Source organism: Tupaia chinensis, unplaced genomic scaffold (genome assembly GCF_000334495.1).
Source record: "Tupaia chinensis unplaced genomic scaffold, TupChi_1.0 Scaffold148091_1, whole genome shotgun sequence".
Classification (NCBI taxonomy): Eukaryota; Metazoa; Chordata; class Mammalia; order Scandentia; family Tupaiidae; genus Tupaia; species Tupaia belangeri.
In genome coordinates this window covers 177,139-196,611 of record NW_006207942.1, presented here as the reverse complement: position 1 = coordinate 196,611, position 19,473 = coordinate 177,139, and the positions used below count along the sequence as shown (strand labels likewise).

General features: G+C 46.1%; 2 protein-coding genes across 3 annotated transcripts in view; both read left to right on the top strand.

Annotated features, from left to right (window-relative positions):
* The window catches only part of IQSEC2 (IQ motif and Sec7 domain ArfGEF 2), a 20,460-nt gene extending 8,093 nt beyond the window's left edge, over window positions 1–12,367 (top strand). Inside the window, exon 3 of one of the 2 annotated variants that reach the window (XM_014584887.1) lies at window positions 11,636–12,367. In XM_014584887.1, the coding sequence (XP_014440373.1) occupies window positions 11,636–11,735 (100 nt within the window). In that variant the 3' untranslated portion in view covers window positions 11,736–12,367. The other variant, XM_027768955.1, reaches the window with a different exon arrangement.
* LOC102488968 (IQ motif and SEC7 domain-containing protein 2) overlaps window positions 1–19,473 on the top strand; it is a 103,751-nt gene that overhangs the window by 55,995 nt on the left and 28,283 nt on the right.

Sequence of the window (19,473 nt, the reverse complement as noted above, 5' to 3'; positions counted from 1 at the left end):
GGGCCAGCTGGTGACATGGTGGTTAAGGTGGCTGGATCCCACATGGTCAACTATGAAGTTTGAGTCCCAGACCCAGCAGCTTGAAAAACACACTGGATGCATTTTTGTGCATACACAAAATCCTGAGAGGAGAATGGAAGATAAGGGATTGCGCTGTAGCCATCTCTCCTGGAGGGTACTTTCTCACTGTCCCTCTCTTTCTCTGTCTCTCTCCAGCAAGTGTATATATCCTACGGCAGTGAAAGATACTATGATGTGGGGAAAAAAACCTATACATAAAGTTAAAGCATAACAGGCTAAGAGAAAATATTTTGTACACAGATGTCAGGCAAAAGGTTAATATCACTGTCTACATCTCTTGGGTCATCAGAAATGTCATGACATATTTTTCTATGCAAAAATGTGGATGACTTTTCTGATAATTCAATATATTGTCTCTTAGCAATCAATAAGAAAAAGATACATGACCCATTTAAAGGGGAGAAATAACATGATTTGACAGCTTAGGAAAGAAATAGGTGAACAGCTAATAAATGAGAAAGGTTGCTCAGGCTGACTAAGAGTTAAAGAAATGTAAATAAAACAACTATTGAAGTACCATTTCTTTTTTTTTTTTTGGAGAGGTTTTTGCTATACGGCGCATGCGCTCACCAGACAGAGAGAGACAGAGAGACAGAAAGTGAGAAATCACCCCTCGGGGGGATGGCCACACCACAATCCCTTCTCCTCCATTCTCCTCTCGGGATCTTGGGCACGCACGCACATGCGCCCTGCATGAGTTTTAAGCCACCGGGTCCGGGACACGAACCGCGGTCGACTACATGGGAGTCCAGCGACATAGCCATTACGCTAACTGCTGCTCCCTGAAGTCACATTTTTAGGTACCAAAATTAAATTATTGGAAGGGTAGTGGGGAAATAAAATCTTTCAGATACCATAATTAGAATGCAAACTGGTACTTTTTTTTCGGAGGTAGGGAACAAGTTTTATCAGTTACCACCAAAATCTCTAATGTGCATATTCTTCCAGTTCAAGAACAATATATTGGCGCTAGATTTTGCTAAGGTTTTGCTACTATAGGGACCCCAACTTGGCCAGCCAGAAGCCTTTCCTTTTAAAAAAAATTATCTTATTTAACTTTATTTTTTTACTTATTTTAATTTGACCAGAAAAGGACTGAGAGAGAGAGAGAGAGAGAGAATGTGTGTGTGTGAGAAAGCAAGCCATCAGGTCCAGGACTCAAACAACAGTCGGCCAATGTGGGAGTTCAGCACTCTTTACCACACCACCTGCCGGCCCCACCAGAAGCCTTTTCTAAAACTTATGTCTTATTCAAACATAATCCATACTGTAGAATTCTTCATTGCCTGCCATTGTAGCATGTCATTTTCAACCAACTCTTAATTAAAAGGTTGTATGGAATATGCTTCTCCTTTTTTTTTTTTTTTTGAGAGGTTTTTGCTATAGGGTGTGTGTGCTCACCAGAAAGAAAGAGAGAGACAGAGAGATAGAAAGTGAGAAATCACCCTCCAGGGGGGATGGCCACGCTGCAATCCCTTCTCCTCCATTCTCCTCTTGGGATCTTGGCCACACATGCACACATGCTTGTCATGAGTTTAAGTCACCAGGTCCGGGACTTGAACTGTAGTCGACTACATGGGAGTCCAGCGACATAGCCATTACACCAACTACTGGTACCAGAATATGCTTCTCAAAGTAAACATAGTAATAATTTTTATTTTTAGCCAGTCTCTATAAAAGTATTAAAATAATGGAAATAACTTTTATCTACACCTTAGATCAGATGTATATTCCTTTGGTCCAGCCATTCAACTTGTAGAAATATATCCTTTAATAGCACTTCCAGACATGTGCAAAGATGTTCGGCACAGCATTACTTGTTTTGGTTTTTATTATTTTTGTTGTTGTTCTTTTGTTTTGAGAGGTTTTTGCTATAGGGCGTGTGTGCTCGACAGAAAGGCAGAGAGAGACAGAGAGACAGAAAGCAAGAAATCACCCCCCCAGGGGGGATGGCCACACCACAATCCCTTCTCCTCCATTTTCCTCTTGGGATCTTGGGCATGCACACACTTGAACCATGGTCAGCTACATGGGAGTCCAGCGACATAGCCATTATGCTAACTTCTGGTCCCTGTTGTTGTTGTTTTTTGAGAGTTTTGTTTTGTTTTGTTTTGTTTTGCTATAGGGCGCATGTGCTTGCCAGAAAGAGACAGAGAGACAAAAAATGAGAAATCACTCCCTGGGAGGATGGCCATGCCACAATCCCTTCTCCTCCATACTCCTCTTGGGATCTTGGGCGCACACGTGCCTGGTGTGAGTTTCAGCCACCAGGTCCGGGACTTGAACCACGGTCGACTACATGAGAGTCCAGTGATATAGTCATTATGCCATCTGCTGGTCCCAGCGCAGCATTGCTTGTGATAGCAAAAAATTCAAACGACCTAAATGTCCACTGTAGAGAACAGTTTTTAGTCCATGATACACCCATACTATGGATTGCTCTATAGCAGATCAAAAGAAAAAGATGCATCTTTATGTAGCAGCACGTTAAGATAACTCCATGACTTAATTGTTACATTGAAAAAAAGCAAGTTGCAGAATAGGGCTTATCATATGATCCCATTATTGTAAGGTAAAGAAACCCCCCAAGATCAATGAAAACATGTTATGCACACTATGTCATTAGTCCAAAATTATTGGCCTTTTCACTTGGTCCCATCTTCTTGCTTCTACTAATTCATTTCCTTTCTCCTTTTCACTGTATCCAGCTTTTCAGATCTCTTTTCCTAATAACTAGCTCAAAATACCACCTCATCCCTGAGCAAGTATCTTTGTATTGCCTGCTTTAAGTTAGGCCTTGTGCTAACCTTCAAGGGATATCAGAATGAACTGTGTCTGGTCCTGTTGTCAGAGAGCTCAAGACTGGAAGAGAGAAAGACATGTAGACACTAACAGTCCAGTGTGGTTTGGGATGGGACAGAAGTAGGTTCAGAAGGCTGCCAAGGAAGAGGCATTTAACCCCATCTGGGAATCAGGAAAGACTTCTATCAGAGAGGATATTTGTATTGAATCTTGAAAGGGTTATAGCTTTCCTCCTTCCTCCATCAGAAATGGTCTTGTCTGCTTCTTGGCTCTTCTAAGCAGGATGACCTCTTGGAGGAAAATAGTTATTACTAATAGTTGAATCAGTACCTTTATTCAAATCCAAGTTCTGCCACTTACCAACTCTGTGATTTTGGATATTTAGCCCCTGATCATTGTGGAGCTTTAGAATGAGAGTAGTGTATGAGATGGAGGGGATTGCATCATAAGAAAGGACAGCTAGGTGCCTGGTCTTGACATGAAGGTGATGCAAGAGGGAAAATAAGAGTAGATCATCCTGAGAGATGGAGTCCAGGTAGAACATTCTGATCTGATTCTTGGCCTTCTTTTTCTGCTGATGTCACCTCCTAATCTCACAGTCCAGGGCAATGAGGCATGGTGGACCACTGCGTCCCATGACAATCATGGCAATTGCAGTCCTGATGCTGTCATTCACTAGCTGGGTGACCTTGAACAACTCACTACACATCTCTGAGCCTAGTTCTTTATCTGTTAAACCTCCAACATCATGAGGTTTATTTACTGAGGAATAGATGAGATCATTTAAATGAATCCATTCCGAATTCACCTTGCTGAGCACCTGGCATATAACGAATACTTTCTAAAGAATAGCTGTTGAGACCAGCAGATTGTGTAATGGCTATGTCACTGGACTCTCACTTAGTCGACTGTAGTTTGAGTCTCAGACCTGGTGGCTTAAAACTCACACTGGGCACATGTGCATACGTGCCCCAAATCCCGGGAGGATAGTGGAGGAGAAAGGATTGTGGCATAGCCATCCCCCTTGGGGAGGTAATTTCTCGCTTTCTGACTCTGTCTCTGCCTGTCTCTCGGCAAGCACATGTGCCCTGTAGCAAAAGAAAAAGAAAAGTAAATGTTGTTAGTATTAACTTCAATAGACACTTACAGAACCCTGCTGTGGCCAGGACCTAGACTGAGTAATGGCTCTTGCCCTCTAGAAGTGCCTAGTCGGTTAGGGAAACTGAAAATGGCTATGATAGAGGAGAATATGAGAGGCTGTGGAAAACCTGAGAAGGGGATATGGCATTGCATAGGGCTAGTACAAACTAACTAGACCTAAGGGCTGAGTCTTTTTTAAAGAATGATTTATTTAATTATTATTTTTTTAAACTTGCTATAGGACACACGCACTTGCCAGAGAGAGAGAGAGAGAGAGAGAGAGAAAGAAAGAGAGAGAGAAATGAGAAAGCAAGCCGCCAGGTTCAAGACTTGAACCACAGTCAGCCATGTGGGAATCTAGCGCCTTAACCATCATGCCACTTGCTGGCCTCAAGAACTGAGTCTTAAAGGATAAGGAGAAGTTAGCCAGGAACCGAAGAGTGAAGTATGGAAGAATATTCCAAGCAGAAGAAAAAGAATATGCAAAAGAACCTGGATATTATTGGCAAAGGTCAGAGGTTCTTAACCTGGGGTGCAAGGGTCTCAGGTGGGCTATGGAAAGTCCACGAACCTCCTGAAATTGAATGCAAAATATTGCATGTGTGTACCTATGTGCACTTTTTTGGGGGTTAGGGAGATGGTCTATGGCTTTCATTAATAGAATAAAGGGGTTTGTGTCCTCCCCAAAAAGGTCGAGAATCAATGTTGCCGGTGACAAAGTATCATGTGAATGAATTCTAAATAAGAGAATAGTTTAACAAAGTTTGTGCTTTAGAAACATCATATTAGTAATCAATGCGAAAAATGGATTGTATGGGGGAAGACCAGCTGGAAGACCTAATTCAGGCTATTGGCATAGATAAACTGTTTTCCAGCAGGGCTACTGTGTTTCATGACCCTGGGGGGCACCATTGATATAGAAGCATTTAATTTCAAATTCTGGGATTCAAATCCTTTGAGAGTTATTAATGAGATACCCTCAATAGAGATGTTGAGTGATATAAACTGTTGTGAAGGTAGAAGGTGAGGACAAGGATGAGTTGATGTTTGCAGAAGCCAGAGGGATATGAAAGCAGGGTAATAGTGTGAGGGAACCTCTAGTTATGCTCACCCAGCATCTATGTTCTTGACCTCAGACATAATTGCCTACTTTTTTTAAAAAAAGAATTATTTATTTAATTCCATTTGTTATTATTATTATTTTTTAATTTGACCAGACAGAGACAGAGAGAGAAAGGGAAAGTGAGAAAGCAAGCCGCTAGGTCTGGGACTCGAACCATGGTTAGCCATGTGGGAATCTAGCACCTTTAACCACCATGCCACCACTGGCCCCATAATTGCCTACTTTTAATTCTTAGAGATCCAAGTGACATTGGAGACACTTCTTTCCCTGTGGATTTGGAGAGAAATTACTACAGTTTGTGAGTCAGGTAAAGTTTCCTGAAGGAAGTAGTATTTGAGCTAGTTACTCAAGATCCATAAAAATTACAAGAGTTAGAGATGGGAGAAGTTGACCTGAGAGGAATACAAAGACCTGGAAGTTCAAAAGGGTAAAATGAAACATTGGAGGGTACAGAGGTTGTACAGACTTCAAATGACTGTCTAGTGGGTTCTGTTTTTTTGTTTGTTTGTTTTTTTCTTTTGGTAGACAGTTGGGAAGCCAGGAGCAGTTCTTAAGTAGGATAAGTGACATGATGAAATTAACATTTTAGCAGAAAAGAAGACTAGGGAGTAGGCTGTTGTAGTGGTCCAAAAGAGGAAAAAGCTAGGGTAGTAGCACTAGGGATAGCATAGAGGAAATGGATTTGAAAGGTGACTGGGAGGAAGAGAGGACTAAGATCAGAGAATCAAGAGATAATGGGGGGGAGGAGGTGAAGATGACAAAGAGTGGGGTTCACAGGAAGTTGGAATGTTCAGGCCTGGCAATTATTCATTCAACAAATATTTATTAAGTGCCAGGTACTGTGCTAGGCACTAGGAATATAGCACTGAACAAAACAGATACCTGTCCTAATGGATCATAAAGAGACAGATAATAAATAAATAAGTAGCTAAATATACGATCAGTCTTCAAAAAGTTCACAGAAAAAGCCTATTGTGCAAAAACTGTACATGGATTTCCAATTTGTTCACAGCAAAATAAAATACTTTAATTTCATTTTCCATAAACTTTTTGAAATCCCCTCATATATGATGTGTTGGATGTTGATAAGTGCTATGAAGAAAGATAAAGTCTTGGGAACCAGCAGTTAGCGTAATGGTTATGTCGCTGGACTCCCACGTAGTCAACCGCGGTTCACGTCCCGGACCCAGTGACTTAAAACTCACGCTGGGCGCCTGTGTGTGTGTGCCCAAGATCCCAAGAGGAGAATGGAGGAGAAGGGATTGCGGCGTGACCATCCCCCCGGGGGGTGATTTCTCGCTTTCTGTCTCTATGTCTCTCTCTGTCTGTCTGGCGAGCACACGCGCCCTATAGCGAAAACCTTTCAAAAAAACCCAAAAAACAAAAAAACAAAGAAAGATAAAGTCAGAGTGTGGAGGTAAGGAATATTGGGGTGCCTTTTTTTTATTGGGGTGCCTTTTGACAGGGAGGGTCTCTTTAATGATTTGATATTTGAATAGGGAATTGAGGAAGTAAAGGAGTGAGCCGGATACCTCTTTGGGAAATAGTGTTGTAAATGGAAGGAATGTCAGGTGCAAAGACCCTCAGCCAAGAGTGAGCTTGGTATGTTTGAGGAACAGCAGGGAGAACAATGTGATTGAAGAAGAGTGAACAAGGGGCAAGAATAGAAGATGAGATAGCAGAGATCATGTACAGTCTTGTAGAGCTATTTAGGAGGTAGAATCCACAGGATTTGGTGACTGATTTACTCTGAGAACAGGAAGACTCTAAGGCAACTCCCAGGTGTTTGGGGCTTGGGTGACTGCATCTATGGCACTGCCTTTCTCTGAGGTGGAACATGCAGGAGGACAGGACTATAGTGGTAAGATGCCAAGTTAGAGGTCCCTGTGTAATCCAAAAGTGCTGAGGGCCATCCTGATTGGAGCTGTCCCAGGCTTAATGGTCTGTAACCAAGGAGAGAGATCCACTTCTGAAATTAAATAATGGAACGAGATCACTGAAAGCATGTATGGAATGTAAAAGAAGACTGGGGACAAGCAGATGGCATAATGGTTATGTCACTTTAATAAATAGGCCAGGCTCATATATCCCTGGAGGGGGATAGCCATGAAGAAGTGCTGTCTCACTTTCCCTGTCTGTCTCTGTCTTTCTATGGCGAGCATATGTACCCTATGGAAAAAAAGAATCACATGGAACAGAAAAGTAAAATAAGACTAAGTATCCAATATGGTTACATTGACAGCTGGCAGATTATTGGTGACCTTTGCTGTTAATGGGAGGGTGAGGGTGGCTAAACTGCTGTGGGTTGGTGATTGGGCATTTTTCTGTATGAGAAGATTTGATGAATCACCGTTGCAGAGTAGTTTTAAGACTTGGAAGAGGGGAGACCAGCAGTTAGCGTAATGGCTATGTTGCTGGACTCCCAGGTAGTCAACCACAGTTTGCGTCCCGGACCCGGTGGCTTAAAACTCACGCTGGGCGCCTGTGTGTGTGTGCCCAAGATCCCAAGAGGAGAATGGAGGAGAAGGGATTGCGGCGTGACCATCCCCCCGGGGGGTGATTTCTCGCTTTCTGTCTCTATGTCTCTCTCTGTCTGTCTGGCGAGCACACGCGCCCTATAGCGAAAACCTTTCAAAAAAACCCAAAAAACAAAAAAACAAAGAAAGATAAAGTCAGAGTGTGGAGGTAAGGAATATTGGGGTGCCTTTTTTTTATTGGGGTGCCTTTTGACAGGGAGGGTCTCTTTAATGATTTGATATTTGAATAGGGACTTGAGGAAGTAAAGGAGTGAGCCGGATACCTCTTTGGGAAATAGTGTTGTAAATGGAAGGAATGTCAGGTGCAAAGACCCTCAGCCAAGAGTGAGCTTGGTATGTTTGAGGAACAGCAGGGAGAACAATGTGATTGAAGAAGAGTGAACAAGGGGCAAGAATAGAAGATGAGATAGCAGAGATCATGTACAGTCTTGTAGAGCTATTTAGGAGGTAGAATCCACAGGATTTGGTGACTGATTTACTCTGAGAACAGGAAGACTCTAAGGCAACTCCCAGGTGTTTGGGGCTTGGGTGACTGCATCTATGGCACTGCCTTTCTCTGAGGTGGAACATGCAGGAGGACAGGACTATAGTGGTAAGATGCCAAGTTAGAGGTCCCTGTGTAATCCAAAAGTGCTGAGGGCCATCCTGATTGGAGCTGTCCCAGGCTTAATGGTCTGTAACCAAGGAGAGAGATCCACTTCTGAAATTAAATAATGGAACGAGATCACTGAAAGCATGTATGGAATGTAAAAGAAGACTGGGGACAAGCAGATGGCATAATGGTTATGTCACTGGACTCCCATGTAGTTGACCACATTTTGAGTGCTAGACCCAGCGGCTTAAAAATCATGCTGGGCATGTGTGTATGCATGCCCAAGATCCTGAGAGGAGAATGGAGAAGGGATTGCAGTGTGGCCATCCTCCGTGAGGGGTGATTTCTCACTTTCTGTCTCTCTGGCAAGCACATACATCTCTACAGCACAAATCTCTCAAAAAAAAGGAAGAAAAAAAAGAAAAAGACTAGAGCAGACCTGGGGAAAGGATACCGACATGTAAGGAATGGTCAAACGAAGAGGGGGTGGGTATCAGAGAAGTAGGAGGAAAACCAGCAGGGAGTTAGCTCATGGGAGCAGAGGAAAGAAAGGGCCTTGCAGAGGAAGGCCTTGTTAAGTGTCACATGTTGCCACTGGGAAGAGTTAGCTGAGGGTAGAAGAGAATCTATTGACTTTAACCACCAAGAGGGCCTGGGCGACCTTCCTAAGAACAGCTTCCAGGGAGTGGTGGGCATATGAGGCAGATTGCAGTGGGTTGAAGAGCTTGTAGGAGGTACCAAAGTAGAGATGGTCAGAGTAGACGGATTTATCAAGAAGCTTAGCTTGAAGAGGAGAGAGGGACAGTGGGGGATGTGGGGGCAGATAGAGGGTTTTTATTCCCAGATGGAAGAGACTTGAGCTTCTATAAATGCTGATAGAAAGGAGGCAACAGGGAGGGAGAGGTTGAAAATACTGGAGGAAGGGGGATGACTGTTGAGGAGGAGGGAGCAGGGGTGGGCACCAGAGCCCAGGTGGAGAGACTGGCTTTAAATAGTATAGGGGCCCCCTCTTCCTCACAGAGAAGGAAAGCAGTGGTGGTGGTGGTGGTGGTGGTGGTGATGGTGATGGAAAGGGGTGGATACAAGGGCATTGAGGAGGTCTGGTGAAAGGAACACATTCGGAAAGTTTAAAGCAATAGAGGGATTCCTGCAGGAAGTACCATTTCAGCTGGGTCATGAGATTCAGACAGGATTTCAACAGGCAAAAATTGGTGCAGAAGGAAGAATATTTTAAGTGGAAGAAACAGAATCAGCAAAGGCATGGGGGTGGGAAAAGACTGGGCATGCTGAGGGACTAATGAATAAGGTAGCTTAATGAAGCTGAGACACTAGCAAATAGGCTAACATGGATGCCACTGATGACAGTCATAACAATTACAGTGTATTAAGCACCAGACCTACCCCATGGCAGGGGTACTTAAGTCATTTAATCCCACCACATCCTGCCAAATAGGTATTTCTTCATTTTGCAGATAAACAAAATGAGTCCCAGAATGGCGAAGAAATGGACCCAGGGTCACCTAGTTAGTAGGTGGTGGGGCTGATATTGAAACCCACATCTGTCTGTCTCCAAAGCCCATGCCTTTTCCACCTGACAGGAAAGGCCAGGTGAGGCCCATATGATGGAGGAGATTTGAATGCCAACTTGGGGACTCTGAACTTTATCCTGGAACCAATGGGGAGCCAAGATGGGCATCTGAGCTACAGAGATTCATGCTCAAAGGTAGACTTCAGGAGGGCTAATGAGGTCCAAGAGGGAAGGAAAAATAAATCAGAAGGTGACCACAGTGTCAGGGTGAGAGGTAGCAGTGGCTCGGTCTGGATGAGAGAGGAGTGAGCAGTGAGACTTGAATGTCATTCGTGCCTCACAACAGCATTGAGAAGTGAGGGTTTTTCTTCTCGTTTTATATATGAGGAATGGGAGACTCAGAAAGGAAAGGCTTTTTGCCCAGGACTTGAGCCCTGGTTCATATGATTTTGCCAAATCAGTGAGTCTGTGGAACAATGTGTCAGAAAGGGCTATGTATGGGTGTGTGTGTGGGTGTGTGTGTATGTGGGTGTGTGTGCGCACATGCACACGTGCATGAATGTGCTTGTTTGTCAAACAGATAACGATACCTTCCCTTACCCGTCCACTTTCCTTCCCAGCTCTTCCCAATCCTCTTATTTCCTGGATTTCATACTTACTTATTGCATCCCCTAAGCCAAAGGGTCTGGGAATGGGGTGATGCTGTTTCCTTGGCTTGTTCCCCAGAAGAACAATCTTTTCACTCCCAAGGCACCTGATCCCCTCCCAGCCCTACTGTCTGACCATCTACCCCCTGACACTGCCTCAGCTCCAGTGACTGCCACATGCAGCCTGGTTCCTGGTACCGCTCAGCAACCCCAGGGGCAGGGGCTTGTCCCTGTAGTGACTCTTCCCCATTGCCACGGCTGCTTCAGTGTGGGCTGATGGCCACGTTGGGAGTTAGATTCAGTTCCCAACAGTTAACAGTCATCACCACCATGCTCCCATTGCTATCATTTGCCAGGCACTTGAGATATGTTTCAGTTTTTACAACAGTACTGGGAGTTGGCATCATGAGCCCCATTTTTATAGATGAAGAAACTGAGACTCTGAGAGGTACAGTACCATGCCTGGGGCTACATAGCCTAGAAGCACTTAGAACTGGGATTTTAACCCAGGTCTGTTTGCTTCCAAAGCTGTAGGCTTTCCATACTCTGTTTCTAAGTATATCCTATTTTCCTGACACTGAGCTGTCAGGAAATACACATTTTTGTCCTTCAAGGGTAGGGTAGATTTCTAGACATAGTGGCAACTTCACTAAAGGACTTGGTGGGATGAGTCTGAGACATGGCTCCAGGAACTCTGGGTTCAAATCATGACTCTCCCATTTGCCCAGCTATGTGACCTTGGGCAGGCTGTCTAATTTCTCCAATTTCTTTAGTCATCTCATCTCTAAAATGCTATTTTGCAGAGTTGTTGCAGGAGTTAAACAAGATGATGTATGCAAAGTGCCAGAACAGAGCAGGTTGCTGTCATTTATATTAAAATGAAGGTTGGGCACCCATCAGGATTAAGATGGAGTTTGTATACCCTGGGAATGACCATAAGACTGAGCCCAGAGTAAGTGTGGGGGAGGACTGTCCCAGGAGGGGACCAGCAACAGGTCTCTTGGAGACTGAGTTGGGTGTGGCCCTGGATAATATATCACACTGTACTCCCCATTTGGATCCCCATCCTAGCCCTACCTCCCAGTTCCGGCCCTTCATATATCTCCCCTGCTCTGCAAACTAATGCCTCTGCCTCTCTCTGTCACCCGCCGCCTGTGGCCTCTAACCTGCCCTTCCTGGCCCCAGGGAAGAGGAGGAGGAGGAGGAGACTGAGGAAGAGGAAGAGGAAGACGCTCACCAGTTCTGCTGTCCGGCCTCCGAGTGCAGTAGTCCCTCCTCTCGGTAACTGAGAGGACAAGGGCCATTTTCTATGCAGAAGCAAAAGCCTTAACCAGTTCCTCTGCCCGCCCCCAACCCTCACAGATACCCCCATGGGACCCTGTCCCCTGCTTCAGGAACCAGATGGGCAAGCATTGTGCCCCCTTCCTCCCTTACCTCCTTCTTGGAATTCCCAACCCCACTGCTGTCTCCCTGGACTCCAGTCCCTGAATTAAAAAGAGCTGGAGCCCTAGGTCTGACTGAAATGAGGGAGAAGCAGAGCTTGGAGCTTGGAGCTTGGAACCTGGATCCTCCCACACCTGCACTCCCATTTCCCAGGCACCCTGGAGCCTGCCACTCCTGGAGAGGTCTCCAAATGACATCCTAAGGACCTACCTCTGTCCTCTGTGAGCACAAACAGAGATGCAGGGTGCCTAGGGCTCAGAGGACCAGACGGGGTCAGAACCCAGCCTGCTTAGTGCCCTGTCATTTATTCCCTTGCTGTGGCCATTGCTGCCATCTCTTCACTGCTTGAAGGCCTCGCCTCATACCCCCTGCCACTCCCATAGTGCTCTGTAAATGTGGTCAGGAGGAAAAGGCCTTTCGGAGTATGTGTTGCTATGTACAAAGGAATTTCCATCAATAAAAGCTGATCTCTTCTCTCTGTCTGATGTATGTTCCACCCCACCCCCGCTCTCCTCTGCAGCCCTACCAGGGCCTTGCCTTCTTTCCTATCCAGGGCTGGGATCAGGGGCTGGGAGAAAGAGTAGGGTTTGGTTTGTGGGATTGTCAACACCCAAGAGGTACTCAATAAATGCACAAATGGCTCCCAACATGGGCAGGTCTATGACCTTCAGCCCATTAGCCTAAAGCAGCATGAGCTAGTTAAACCTTGAATATGCTGCTTGACTTCGTTGATACATAGTTTCCCTAACTGTAAAATGAAGGCTTTTGGACCAGAGGGTCTCCAAAGGCTCTTTCAGCTCTGACATTCTGTGGATCTGAGATGCTACAGCCTTAAGAAACTGTGATTGTTTGAATTTAAGATATGATTATTTAGTAATACAATCCATGCAATTCTGTGATTTCTATTTCTACAGTGCTGTAGTTTTTGAGTTTTCCTGTAGGTTTAAGACTTCATGATTCCACCATTCAAAAAAATTCAGACAATGTGATTTTAATATTCTGTGTGGTTAAGATGCTTGAGCCTGTACGTTTAAGGTTCTGGTTCCACGACTTTTGGGATCTCTGAATCTGAAAGGAAGTCATTTCCCTCCGATGCAATGATGCTTAATATTCCCTTCATCTGGCCAGAAGCTGGTTCTAAGATTCGCTGGAGGCCGTCAGCAGGAGAATAGAAGCTGTCCTTTATGGATTTATAGGACCCACACCTTCCATGATGTGTCTGTGTTAGCACAGCCAGGAGACTCTGAAGTGAGGTCATACCCAAGCATTCCTTCTCTGACACTTTAGTATTAAACAACTGATTTTACCTTCTGGTTTTGCCACTTACTGTCTGTGTAACCTGAGCAAGATTTTTCTTCGTTTTGAGCTTTTTTTCCCTCCTGAGTACAGTGAGAATATATCCAGCTCTCTGGGTGGTCACGAAGATTAGCATGAAAGAACACAACGAGCCATCATAGGGGCTGGTGCACAGTTGGTCAAATGTGCCCTGGTTGGCAGCTCTTGTTTTGATTAAGGTCCAGGTGAGAGTCCCTCTCTCCTTTCTTTCCTCACTCTCTCCCTTCAGCATCCCCATCACATCAAGCATGTGGTTTTTTTCAGAACATTACCTCATTCCCTCACTCATTGCTTTACTTAGTCATTCAGTTCATCTACTCATTCATTTATTAAAATTCTCATTTCTCTCCCACTTCCCTCCTTCTCTCCTCTTCATTCCCTTATTTACTTTTCCATAAAGTGTTGCTTGAGCACCTATGAGGTGCAAGACCTCAAGCTGAATACCGTGAGGGATCAGAAGTAAGACCATGTCTGTGTTCTTCATGAGTCCTCCATCTCCTGGGGTGGGGGCTGAGGGGGGATGAGAGATCCTTTGGGAAAGTAGGCAGGCTGTGAAGAGCAAAAATGATCAGACAAAAATGGCTTCAGGAATGAGCCTTTCCAGGCCCAAAGAGGAGGGAGATGTCAAGGTGGGCAGGGAGTGGTGGTGTCCAGGAGAGCTGGCTGGAGGGAGAGGGGTGAGAGCTGGGCCTTGAAGTCTGCGAAGGGTTTGAGCCAGATGGTAAGAGGTTAGAAGGCATTACAGGAAATAGGGACCACATGGACAAAAACTGGCAGAGGACTGCAGGGTCGTGTTGGGAATGGTGAGTAGATTATGCTATTAAACTGGCTCTCCAGGATCTGTGAATTGAGATGACCTAAGGCTGGAGAGAAGCCCATTCTACCCTTTGGATAGAAATAGAAGAAAGTATGGGGGGGTGGAAGGCTGACTAAATAGAGGGAAAGGCAAGTCAAAGTCAGTTGGCCATTCTGGAAGCTATGGGGACAAAGACTCCTGTGTAGGCAACTGAATTAGATGAATTGGGCTGGAGACCTGTGCTGTGGGAAGGGGCATGTTTATATCAGTTCTGAGAGATATCTGTATGCATGTACTGTCTCCATATGCCCATGCAGCCATGTGTGTCTTTGTGTGAGGCTGTGTGGTTCTTATAGTAGTGAGAGACTGTGTGCACTATTACATATCTGAGGGAATGTGACTGTGAGGCTGGGTGTGAGGAATTCTGAGTGTGTGAGGCCCATTATGTGCAGTGGTGACTTTCTGTGCCTGGTAGGTTGTAATCACAAGGCTAGGTTTGAGTAGCTTTTAAGCATGTGGGGCTGTGGCTTTTAGGGTAACAGTTGTCAGGCAGGATGGTCACAGATACATGAGACTTCAACTTGTGGTCTTAGGGGGCCAAGCTAGCTACTGAGCAATTGATGTGTGCTGGGCTCAGGCCTGGGCATGGTGGGTCTACGGAGGTGAATCACAGCAGGCCACTGCCCTTGGGAAACAGGATCAGGGGTTTGGGGTGAGGAATGAACCCCTCAAGAGAGAATCACAAGTTTGGCAGTGATAAGGACCAGCTGACATAAGGGTGTGCACAGGACACAGAGGAGGGAATAGCTGATTCTGTCCAGTTCTGTGAGGGGTGGGGGTGAGTCAGAACCAACTTCCCAAGAGGACCTGCCTACTCAGGGTACTGCAAGTTGAAGATGAGTTCACCCAGACCACTCAGCTCTGGAGATGAAGGGGAGAGAGAGAACATTTTAGGTAGAAGAAACAAAGGAAGAATATGAGCATGGGCATGGAGACATGGACCAGCTCACCACAGTCTAGGAACTGCAAGTAGTCCACTGTTGCCAACATGGCAGGAGGAAGGTGGGGGAGGAGAGCGGACAGATTCAGAGGGCCTTCTGAAACTAAAAGTGGAAGAGCTAAAAGAGGCCTAGAAGGTGGAGGATTCATGGCCTGTGCAACCCTGAGCAATTCACTTTGACTCTGGGCCTCAACTGGGATCTGTAAGATGGGATGTTCATAAAATCAAGTTCATAAAGCGCATCCCAGCTCTGTGGGTCTTCTACCCTGGCCAGCCAAATTCATGAGTCATAGCTCTTGAAGTTAGGAGATTCTCCCATCTAACCTCAGCCTTTCCTGCTTCCTCCTGGGTTGTGCCCTCACTCACCCATTCCTCAAATATTTACCCAGCATCTGGCTCCTTGCATGCCACTCTAGGAGGCACAGGGAGGCAGAGAATGCAAACCCCTTGGAGGAGTTTCTCAATGTCCAGGTAGGGGAGGGGCAGCAAGAATGTGAACTTTGTGTTGGGATACACTTTTGTTTGAATTCTGGTTATACTGCTACTGAACTTTGACACTTTGGGCAAGTTACTTCATCTCTCTGTGCCTCAGTTTCATCATCTATGTTACATTCTTCAGGGAGAACAACTCAGACCTTGCAGAGTTACTAGGGTTAGCAAAAAGTAGGCAATCATGACTCAACCACAGTGGTGAAGTGGTGCAGTGCTATCCAGCTGCTCCATGATACTGGATCCATAGGGAAAATGGAGACTTGGTTCCTGGGTCAGTCTGTATGCACTGGGCACATGCATGTTTCCATGATCCTGGCTGGCTGGGAAGGCTGGGAGGAGGATTGAGGTGCAGAATCTGGGCAAGGGTCCCTCCCCACCCCCATCCCTGGAAATAAATTAAAAAAAAAAAAAAACCTTTTTTAAAAAGTACTCAATGGCAACTGTTATTTTTAGGCCTGCAAAGAAGCAGAGCCAGGATTCACACCCAGGTCTGTGTATTCCCAAAGCCTGTGTTTGCCCGCTGTATGCCCAGGCAGCCCTTTCGATGGCCTCCTTCCCTGTCAGCCCCTATGCCAAGTCAGGCTGGGCTCAGAATTGGAATCCCTGTGGTGTTGGGATTGGGCAGCAGAAACAGCTTGCAGAAGAGCTATTGAAGGAGGGAGAGGTGATTGCTGTCCCTCTACCTTTCTGCCCCCCACTGCTGGGTCTGGTCTCCTAGCTGTCTTCTCTCTCCTGAGCCCAAAGCCCCTGGCCCCATCTAGGTGCACTGACCACCTTGTCTTGTTTTTTTTTTTTTCCCCTCCCGCCCCCCCCCCCCCCACACACACACACATACACCCCTGCTTCCAGCCTAAGTTGTCATGGGGATAGTCCTTAGCATCCCTAGCTTCCTCTTGCCCTCATCTTATGGTATCCATGACAACAGCCCCATTCGTTTCCATGGCAACTGCATCCTGATTCCATCCCCTGCTGGCTGCCTGGCTCCGGGCAGTGCCAATAAAGGAAAGGAACAAGAAAAGACTTCCCATTAGGAGCAGCATCTGGGGAGGGTCATCGCCATGCCATGGGGAGGCCTGTCCCAAATCCCTGTGAAACATCCTGCCTGACTTCTTCCCATCTTAGTGCCCTGGCTCACAAGGTTCCCTCACTCCTTGTCTCTACCAGCTACTCATAGGCATAGCCCAGCCCACAAGCTTCCTCCCAAAAAAACCTTCAAGGCAGCAGGAGAGCGAGCACACGCTTTGGGATCTGAAGCCTTGTTCTGCCACTTGCTAGCTCTGAGACCTTTGGCAGTCAGTCACTTCCTCCCTCAGAGCCTTTTTCTCCACCTGTAAAATAGAAATCCTAGTTCTTCCCTCAAATTTGCCATGCAGATTAAATAATGTGCAGAAAACGCCTGACACAGGGAAGGTGTGCAATAAGAGTGTGAGTTTATTTTTATTCTGCTCAGCCGCCCCCAAGCAGAAGGGATCTCTCTCCTATGCTCCCCCAGTACTTCCTCTCTTGCCCAACCCTGATAACTTTCTGCTTTGTACTGTGGCTATTTGTGTAACATGGCTTATCCCCCCTCTGCAGAGGATGCTTTCCATCTACCCTCCAGAATAACCCAGCAGACAGTGCACATGTGTGCAGGTGTGTGTGTGTGTGTGTGTGTGCTTGTGTGGTCATATCTGTATATGTGCATGCATGTATGTATTTATGTCTATTTAATGTGCTTGTGAATGTGCGTTTTTGTTTCTAAGTTTGTTGGCCTTTAGATGTGTCTGTGGTTTTGTACCTGTGCACGTGTGTGTGCATGCACATGTGTGGCTGTGCATATGTGCACATGCTTTGCTCTTGGCTGGAAGAAGTTCAGACAGGGATCCCACAGGCCCTTTCTGAAGTCCAGGAATCCAAAGGGGAATTGCATTGGCTTGAGTCCTGCACAGATGAGAAACTGAGGTGTACAGAGAAGGAACATGCCATGTGCAGGCTCATGTGCAGCTGGTAAATGGCAATCAAGACTTGCACATAGGCCTACCCAGCTCCTCACCCCACAACATGTTCTGTATCTTTGCATACATATCTGTGTATGTGTGTGTGTGTATCTGTGAGACAGAAAAGAAGAGAGACTTTAGAGATTTTCCAGCAGCTCAGCATGCCCCTGAGTGTCTTAAGGGCTCTGACTTGAAGGATTCCACAAGCACAGGCTTTTTCTTCAACAGTATGTGTGATGTCAGAAGCAATGCCCTCAAGCCCTCACATCCTCTCTTTTCTTTGCCAGGCCCTCCCATGGGAGGCTGTGCTGACAGACCAAGCTCCCTGCTGCTATTCCCTTTGTAGCCAAAATAGGGGCCCAGCTCTTGGGGAGGGGGAGGTAGTTGCCAGAAGTGAACAGCCAGGGCAGGGAGCCAGGAAAGAGGAGAGGGGAGAGGTAATGAGATGTCATGAGAAGAGAGTCTATGTCCTGATTTTGCATCCTGGCCTTTTCACTTAACAGCTGTGTAATCTTGAGTAAGTTGACATCTCACCTCTCAGAGCCTCAGTGTCCTAATCTATAAAATGAGGGACTAATGGCACTTTGACGAGTTGTGAGAATTCAATGAGGCAATCAGTGCCCTTGCCCTAGGGATGAAGGAGACTCCAGAGTCCTATACCAGCACAGAGGAGGGGACTATGAGACAGCCCATGTGGAGAAGGCAGACAGCCATGGAAGGGCACACCTGAACTAACTGTTGGAGAGAGAACAGGAGGTAGTCAGACTAGGGTGACGGGGCAGAGGGTACATCAGGCAGGGGTCAGGTCAGGAGAGCCATCTATGGCCATGGTGGGGAAGTTGGAGGTTATCCTATACATGATGCTTCCTGTAAAACTGAAGTTAATTCCTTTCTTTCATGAGAGTGAGACAGAGAGAAAGAGAAAGACAAGCACCCCAACAGGGTCTCACACCATGATCTCCACTGTGCCTCCAAATTTCCCAAGTCAGCCAGGATCATGGGCAGCCATGTACACCCGGTGTGTACTGGTCAACCAGGGAGCTGAGCCCATGATCTTCCATATGGATCCAGCATTGCTTGACAAGTATGTTACCACTGCATCACCGAGCCTGCCTCAAACCTAAGTTAGATGACATCCCTCCTCTACTCATTTCAGTCAGAGCAAAAGTTGTTATCCTGCCCTTCACTATTTGGCCTTCATTATCTCGCTGATGCTTTCTCTTCTTACTCTCCTCTCATTCACTCTGTTCCAGTTACACTGGCCTCATTCCTGTTCCTCAGACATGCCAGGCATAGTTCTACCTCAGGACCTTTGCACTGGCTGCATCCTCTATGGACTGCTCTCACCTCAGATAACCACACAGCTCATGCCCTCATTCCCATCAGGGCTCTGTTTATATGCCATTTCTCCAAAAAGGCCTTCTCTGATGACCACATTTAAAACAGTGCCTTTGAGCATTCTGCTTTATTCTCCTTCCTAGCACTTACCCTTGCCTGAAACCGTAGTATATATTTATTTCTTTCTTTACAGTCTGCTTCCCCTACTAGAATGTTATCTCCCCGAGGGTGCATTCTTGAGCATCTTGTGTGCTTTCATCTTTCCAGTACTTAGCACTATGCCTGGAGCATAGGGGGCGCTCAGTTGTAGGTTGCGTGAGTTATAGAGAACTGGGAAACAGTTTTAGTGGGAGAGGACATGGTCAGATTTGTACATTTGAAAGCTTTCTCTGCCATAGGATGGAGAATAGATTGAAAGAAGAGATTGAAGGCTGTGTAAAAAGTTCAGGTGAGGGACCAGCAGTTAGCGTAGTGGCTATGTCGCTGGGCTCCCACGTAGTCGACCGTGGTTCGCGTCCCGGACCCGGTGGCTTAAAACTCACGCCGGGCACATGTGCGTGCATGCCCAGGATCCCGAGAGGAGAATGGAGGACGAGGGATTGGCGCGTGACCATCCCCCCTGGGGGGTGATTTCTCGCTTTCT